Consider the following 8,480-nt stretch of genomic DNA (forward strand, 5'->3'; position numbering starts at 1 on the left):
TCTTAGGGTTTCGTACAAAATGTCATTGGCAACAAATATCACATGTAGCTGCCTCTCAGGATCATCAAGTCCAAACACCCTCTCTCTAAGAGCCTCAACCAGAGCCAGAGCGAAAATAGACCTCTGCATAAACCAAAACTTGGCTCCTTTAATCGACTCTTTGGTCCCATTCAGCGTCATAAGCACATTGCTCAGCTCCATTGCAACATCAGGAGGCAGCGACCCCGAAAGCCCTTTAAAGGGTTGCGCCGCCGCCTGGTCATAATCGGACCTCCCATAAACTCCGAAAGGCTGCTGATTATGCCGCTGCTGGTCGTAGAAATATGACTGCGGGCCGCCCATCATCAGGTTCGGCGGCCCATTCATCATCGGATTCAGCAGAGGACGAAGCATGTGGGGAGGGAATTGAGGATTCGGGTTGAACGACCCGACCCGAGTGGAGGCGTAGAGCTTGTAACGGTAATAGCCGTGGCCTTTGCCGCCGAAGGGGAAAGCGTAGTCGGGATTATCCTGCTGCTTCTCGCGAATCATGGCTTCGAAGTCGGGTCCGTTCTTGGCGGAGTACTCGACGACCTTGTCGATCCGTTTGTGGAGCTCCGGGTCGAAGGGAGGACCGGCGGCCGGAGGAGGAGGGCCGGCATGGAAAGGCGGGGGGACGAGGTGGGGGGCGAAGGCCGGCGGAGGGGGGAGGTGGTGAGGGTGAAGAAAATCCCAGACGAAGAAGAAGAAGAAATGAAAAGAAAAGAAAAATAAATTAACAAAAAGGGTAAAAGTCAATTTTGCCCTTCTTTTTTTTGCCACGTGTTTGCCACGTCAGCAAACAAACGGCACCGTCAGAAATTTTGGACGGAAGTATCACGTTGATACCAATTTACGTCTTTGGGTATCACATTGATACTTTTGAGAGTTCGGGTATCAAATTGGCCTTGGCAACATAGTTTGGGGACGGTAGCTGAATTTTTCTCTATATAAATATAGGTTTATAAGAGTAATTAAGTTTGACCTAGTTAATCGAATTCGAAACGAGAACTAAATTGGTTGGATTTTTTACAACCACCATAAAACATTACAATCTCTCCATCGAGCGGTTGGTTTCTCCATATTCATCTTCCACTTCATGGTTGCTTTAGAATGGACCTCAACAATTTAAATGCAATGTACAAGTCATACAACTTTAGGAGGAAAATTGGTATAGGCCGACGTATTTGTAATTAAAATTGAAATTTTTATCTTATGTCCACGCACATCCATTGACTGAATATTTACATACATGATGTGAAAAAATAAGCACGTTTCGCGGTCATCATGTCATCGGTCAACCAAGAAGACATACAAGTGACAACGGTTGACCAATTCGATCGGATTCGGAAATATGGTGAAATTGGCTAAATTTTTTACCACACTCATAATTTATTGTAATAATCACATCCACCAGTCGGTTTTTTCATTTTATTTGAATTTATAGAGGTTGCTCTTTGGAGTGTATGATATATAAATATAGGTTTATAAGAGTAACTAAGTTTGACCTAGTTGATCGAATTCGAAACGAGAACTAAATTGGCTGGATTTTTTACAACCACCATAAAACATTACAATCTCTCCATCGAGCGGTTGGTTTCTCCATATTCATCTTCCACTTCATGGTTGCTTTAGAATGGACCTCAACAATTTAAATGCAATGTATAAGTCATACAACTTTATGAAGCAAATTGGTATAGGCCAACGTATTTGTAATTAAAATTAAAATTTTTATCTTATGTCCACGCACATCCATTGACTGAATATTTACATACATGATGTGAAAAAATAAGCACGTTTCGCGGTCATCATGTCATCGGTCAACCAACAAGACATACAAGTGACAACGGTTGACCAATTCGATCGGATTCGGAAATATGGTGAAATTGGCTAAATTTTTTACCACACTCATAATTTATTGTAATAATCACATCCACCAGTCGGTTTTTTCATTTTATTTGAATTTATAGAGGTTGCTCTTTGGAGTGTATGATATATAAATATAGGTTTATAAGAGTAACTAAGTTTGACCTAGTTGATCGAATTCGAAACAAGAACTAAATTGGCTGGATTTTTTACAACCACCATAAAACATTACAATCTCTCCATCGAGCGGTTGGTTTCTCCATATTCATCTTCCACTTCATGGTTGCTTTAGAATGGACCTCAACAATTTAAATGCAATGTATAAGTCATACAACTTTATGAAGCAAATTGGTATAGGCCAACGTATTTGTAATTAAAATTAAAATTTTTATCTTATGTCCACGCACATCCATCGATGAAATATTTACAAACGTGATGTAAAAAAATAATCACGTTTCACGGTTGTCACGCCATCGGTCAACTAAGAAAACATACAAGTGACTACGGTTGACCAAATCGATCGGGTTCGAAACTATGGTGAAATTGACTAAATTTTTAACCACACTCATAATTTATTGTAATAATCACATCCAACGGTAGGTTTTCCCAGTTTCTTTGAATTAATAGAGATTGCTCTTTGGAGTGTGATAGGAACATAATTATGCGATAATAATGTTGTTAATTCCCATATTTACTTTGTTAGTTTATCTTATTTTCAGGTTAATTTAGTTGTTTTTATGTTTATTAGGTTTTCCGAAGCAAGGAAAGAAATAAGAGCAAAAGGAAGGATATCAACCAAATCTCAAACCTGTCTCAGTTTCGTTTTCTTTTTGTCCTCTATTTTGACGTATTTATTTAATATAGTAAATCAACTCCAAAATTCACCAAATTTTGTGTGCTGGACGCCTTGTGTGTCTAGTACGTCTCTGTAAATTTTCGTGTTTTCTGGGTTGTTTTGGTTAGGTTTTTAGTTTGTTTTTCGACTGCTGTTCAGTAGGAACTTCAGTCACTTTTTGTGACTTTTGTTGAAGCTTTTAGTTTAACTTAATCCTTTGCGGGAGACCCTTATTTCCCTAAACTACAATCGACATATTTGCAAGAGAATAAGGAAAATATAGATTTATAAAAAATTAGTGTCTTTAAAGATTTATTTATAAAAAAAGCCTGCAAGGCCCGGCCCAAAAAAGTCCGCAAGGCCCTGCCCGAAAAAACCCGCAAGGCCCGCTTTATATGGACGGGCTTGGATTCTTCAATTTACAATAAAGCCCGACCCGGCCCGGCCTGTTATTATTTAAAAATATAGTAAGGCCCGGGCCAAGCCCTCTATGAATGGGCCGGGCCCTGACCGGCCCGGCCCGTTGACGAGGCCTACTCCAAATGGAATCCAGTATGGATCACTCAACTTCACTGTCGGTAATTGAAAATAATCCACAACTTTGTTTGCTACAAAGTTCTCTCGTATACCACTGTCAATTATTACAGAGCATACCTTGTCTTTGATGACACATGTAGTTCGGAAGTCGTCGTAATCCGGCATTGTGAATATCCAACGTTCCATGTTTTTTTTTTTTTTTTGGATTGATGAGGTTGTCCTAGGGCGAATCCCTTGGCATGTTCCTCTTCAACGAAACTTTATTTGATAGATACTCTACGACCAGCGTCGTTGAGGTTGGTGGTAGTGAACTTCTCCCTTGGATCGTCGTCTGCTAAGAAGTGGGCGAAACCTGGCTCTGATACCAAATGATGCGGGAAGCGTGAACACGATAGTAAGAGGCTCTGTCAAGCGTCGAAAGCCATATGAGATGAGCTAGAATCCACTAGCAATTACGGGCACAACCGTAAGAAACATAGATAAACTTCTCTAATATTTGTTTTTTTTATTGATAACTTGAATGAAAATTACAATCTAATACAGGGCACATAGCATAAACCTAATACAACTAGAAAACATAAAGAAGAATTTATTGTAGACTAAAACTAGGAAACCTAATTAAACCTGATTAAATAAAAATCAGAAATAAAATCCTAGATACTAAAGAATATTACGTTTGGAATCACAATCAAGATTTTGCTCGAGAATCCCGATATATCCAAAAGAGTAATTTATGATTAATTCCATCATTAAGAAGCCTATTTGAATACCAATTTCCAATATTCAAATTATTCTTCTTAGACGTTTCTTTCTTTTCGAGATTTTTGGTTGAAATCGGCTAAAATCTTGTCCTACATCAGTTAGCAAAGTAGATCAGTGAACATGCAGTTGGTTTAGTTGTTCATCGAGCATCAACACGTTAAAACCACATTGCATGAAGAAATTAGGCCTCAGAAGAACATGAAGTTCAAAGTCCAGAGGAGCACAAAATTGACTAGACCGTAAATTCAAAATCCAAAATGAGAAACAAACAGCATATAGAGAAATGCCCCCTGAAACTATTTATGTTGTTTGTGCATTCGTTACTGCACTGAATCAAAATATTTGATAGATCGATAGTCAATACCTACTTTTGTTCAATTTTCGAAGTTCGCCATGTTTTTGTTTCAGGGTTTATCTAAAACCCGAAACCTAAATGTCTGGAAGCATAAGAGTAGTCTTTGATTAGAAATTGCGCTACCAAAGAATCCTAAGGAATGCTGGGCATAACTGGTGTGACTTTCAGGCAGAAACTTGGTGCAAGTAGATTCTTTTTCTTTTTTTTTCTCCCTGTCAAAAAAAGAAGATTCTTTTTTTTTTTTTCTTATTAACTACATCTGGTAATAGTGAATAATGTCCAAATAGTTGTCTAGAGATACAAGAAATAACTCAAAAATTAAGAGAGTTCGTAATATATCCCAATGTAAATAGAACCCCAGAAGAAAAATTAGATGACCTGTTACATTGCTAAACTAACAGAACTTTATTAATCAATCTGCACATAATTGACATCATGAAGAAGTGAGAAAAAAATATAGCAATTTTTGATTTGAAAGAACCATGACTTTAATCACAATTAGAAAGGCTGGTCAATGAGCCATCCATCAGAATCAATGAAATTCAAGCTAGTAAACTGTTGCACGATATTAGGGCTAAGCTTCTTTTCCCAACTCACACGCTTCGAAGTGTCGGCTCCTGGACCATAGCACCCATACTCGGCAAATGTCAATTGGTCCCTGCAGATTACACACAATTACCGATTACATAAGAAATGTTACTCCAGTACAAATAACTAAAATCAAAGTCTGTTCGGAGCTCTAAATTTGACAAACATAAACATGATTGGTCATTTATAAGGAAGACTCTACATTTTTTTTTCTTATACAAACCAATAATTTTGGTACAAGATGTATGAGGATCTTACTCATGGCCAAGAGCCTGCCAACCATCCCAACCCTGAGGGACTACAATGTCTGATAAGTTGGAATCGTAGAAAATGACCCTCGAGTACAGTCTCCATGCCCTTCCCAAATAGGTTAAACCAGTACCATGCACCCTGCAATTCTTGAAAATAAAAGCACCAGGTTCATTTGGCTGTTCTCTCCCCTGTGCTGTGATGTATCCTATCCCACCGGGCTGCAGATTTCCCGCAACCACTGATATGGAGCATCCCTACACGAAAACTTATGCAATCAACATAAGGCACCCAAAGTAATCGCTTACCGTTTCAAAAAAGAAAGAAAACTATTCTGACTCATGAGTTCCAACATCTAATAATTAAGCACACATTAAAACACAAGTCAACTATATATCTTCTTCGGGAATTAGATTACGTAGGGGAGGATATATAATCATATCTTGTTAACTTCAGAAGTATGTCTCCGATTCATTCACTTTCTAATTCAAGATAATAAACAAGCCATTAAATTTTATTACCTGGAAAATGGCCTGGGCATGGCCAAAGATAAAATCAATAGCACCTTGGATAGTGCAATGCTTGTAAAAGTGGCGTCCTTCAACCGCCCACAAAGTGTCTTGAAACCCAAAGAATCCACATTTATAGAAGGAAGTTTTGTCACCACTTATCATCGCTGCCAATGCTTGTGTAATTTGACGATTGCTATTAAAAGGATTGTTGTATGAATTCTGCATATCGGACTTAATTAAATAATTCATTCACCAAAGGTATTACAAAAATTTATATACTTACATTACACGAAGAGTAACATTTCCTATCAAAACTTACAAAAATTAATTCTAGAACCGAACCTCTAAAAGAAGACAAATTAACAGGGAAAAAAATCTAGTTCACCACCAATAAGTTAATGTTTGTGATGCTCCAAAGTTAAATCAAACGCATCTAATGGGATATGTAATGCCTGAGACTGATTGACTAAAAGTGGTGACCAACTACGTTCCCAAATAAAAGAGAAAAGATACTGTGAGCAAGTACGTTCCCAAATAAAAGAGAAAAGATACTCACGCCCTCTCATCTTTTGCTTCTTTTCGATCAATTCATACCCTTTCTTCGTAGTTAAAAGATGTCGAATATAAATAAATAATTGCCAATTGTATTCACCAATAGAAAGCGTAAAGAAAAAAAAAAAAAGAGTGTGAGGTTTTTTTCTTACAGCAAAAGTGATGGATTTGACAGTGATACTAGGGGCTTCAGAAGTGAAAGTGGCACTTTTGTCAACAGGGCCAATATCATCCCAAACAATTTGTGTTTGTCGCTTGTTTTCTCCTTTCAGAAGTATGTACGGCTTATCAAAAGGGATTTTCACCTTCTCCCTGCACAAATTTAATTCAATTCCCAAATTTACATTGTATAAACTAATTTTCATTACTGAAAAAGAGAAACCAAAAATATATATAAACCTATAGGTGCCGGCGGAGATCTTGATGCAAACCCAATGCTTGTTGTTTGAAGGAACAGCATCAATGGCAGATTGTATTTTGGTGAAGTTTCCTTGGCCGGATTGATCTACGGTGATGGTGTAAGTAGCCAATTTCTTTTGGCCGTACAACTTATAGACCTGGCCATCTACACCTAGTTGCCCTAATAATCCAATCCCTAGCAAGATGGCAACAAATGAATAGTAAGCTAACCATGGAAGAAGAAATGACATCTTCTTCTTTGATTATGGAGAGTGGAGAAGAAGAGGAGATGGGAGATCGAAGAAAATCAAATGATATGTAAATTGGTGATTCTGTATTTATAGCATATGGCAATAAGAGAAAGTACTAATATGGAATTTGGAGGGAAAGGGGGAAGCTAAAGGTCTCCTTTATGGGTCCATTTAAAACAAATTTATATAATGATTTTTTATAATCACATAAACATTTCTAATAGGGCGGTTTTGAGCTTTAACAAGAAAGAAAATAAAAACATATTATCTATATATGTAGGAAAAAAAAACAATTTGCTAGAATTTGGGAATGAACATTATTTCGGACCATTTGTCTATATATTACAGATTATAAGGATCTTAGATCCAGATTTAGAGATTTACTTGATAAGGTTTGAGAATCAGATATAAGATCTATTAATCCCAAAAGGACGGTGAAAATGAAATTAACACAATGCCTGTACGTCTTGTCCTGTAGAGATGGAAGGAAATATTGTAAATCAAAAAATAACAAAACAATATCAAACTTTTCTGTTCATTCTCTTTTTAGAGAGCTATATAAAATAATTGATAAACCGTTATACAAACGTAATGACTATATTTGAATATAGCGATATAAGCTCCAGTGAAATTTTTCACGTGATCTCAATAGAGAAAAATAAATGACTTACGCTAACTAATTATCAAATTAGAAGATAGAGATTGACTATCGTTTTATTTTGCTTCGTTTTTCGTATGTGCTATCTCAAAAATTGGCCAACAATAACAATAACTTAGAGGATGTTAAAGTAGTCTTTTTAGTCATCAAAACTTAGGGTGAACATCACTTTGTTACTAATCAAGAAGTAGAGACGGCAATCCTTAAATCAAATGTCCACATTCTTAAGTCCAGCAATTGGTCACTCAATCAATTTGGGAATGTTTGGAAATTTAATTTTCTTACTTAATGTGGGGTTCGAAACGCACTCTTTGCGAGTGTGGTAGGTTAATTTGTGTGATTCATTTGATAATGCCGTCTTTGAGGCCACGAAACCGAACTTTTGACCTCATAAAGTCAAAAATTAAGACTCTGAGCGTTAGCAGCTACTTTCCTTGCTTAGATGAAGTACTAGAGAGAAATTAATGGAGAAAAGAAAATCCCGTTCATTAACAATTATGACCAAGTTAATGCAGTACATCCTTATGTTACGCAAATACTACAATTTTAGATTTTGATGGTTTTATTTTTCTTGACTTACCAGCGACATGACTTCTATTTGAGCTATGACATGTCATGCTGAAACAGCTAAACTCCACCATGTTGCATTGATATTGTTCTCAACTTAAAATTAAATAGATAAATATTGGATTTTATATATAGACAAATATATTGGCACAACTTAGAGCATCTCTAACAGCTCCCTAATCTAAGCCACTACGACATTGTTTTCTACTGTAGTTGTCCATCTCCCAGGGGAAGACCTATGGTACGACCAAAACGTGACCTAGGCACCTCCCAATTCAGTATATATATATATATATATATATATATATATATATATATATATATATATATA

General features: G+C 36.8%; 2 protein-coding genes across 2 annotated transcripts; both read right to left on the minus strand.

The window, feature by feature from the left end:
- Window positions 1-663, minus strand: LOC133711391 (uncharacterized; the record flags this gene model as incomplete). Its single annotated transcript, XM_062137522.1, has 1 exon — window positions 1-663. A coding segment is annotated over one exon (663 nt), but the record flags the coding sequence as incomplete, so codon positions are not given.
- A 4,208-nt stretch (window positions 664-4,871) lies between these two features.
- Window positions 4,872-6,924, minus strand: LOC133711392 (probable pectinesterase 29). Its single transcript, XM_062137523.1, has 5 exons — window positions 6,674-6,924; window positions 6,427-6,586; window positions 5,732-5,941; window positions 5,220-5,467; window positions 4,872-5,031 (listed from the first exon to the last, which is right to left on the minus strand). The coding sequence occupies exons 1-5, from the start codon at window positions 6,922-6,924 to the stop codon at window positions 4,872-4,874; spliced, it is 1,029 nt and encodes a 342-aa protein (XP_061993507.1).
- Between the last annotated feature and the right edge of the window lie 1,556 nt (window positions 6,925-8,480).

Source organism: Rosa rugosa, chromosome 5, assembly GCF_958449725.1.
Source record: "Rosa rugosa chromosome 5, drRosRugo1.1, whole genome shotgun sequence".
NCBI classification, from domain to species: Eukaryota; Viridiplantae; Streptophyta; class Magnoliopsida; order Rosales; family Rosaceae; genus Rosa; species Rosa rugosa.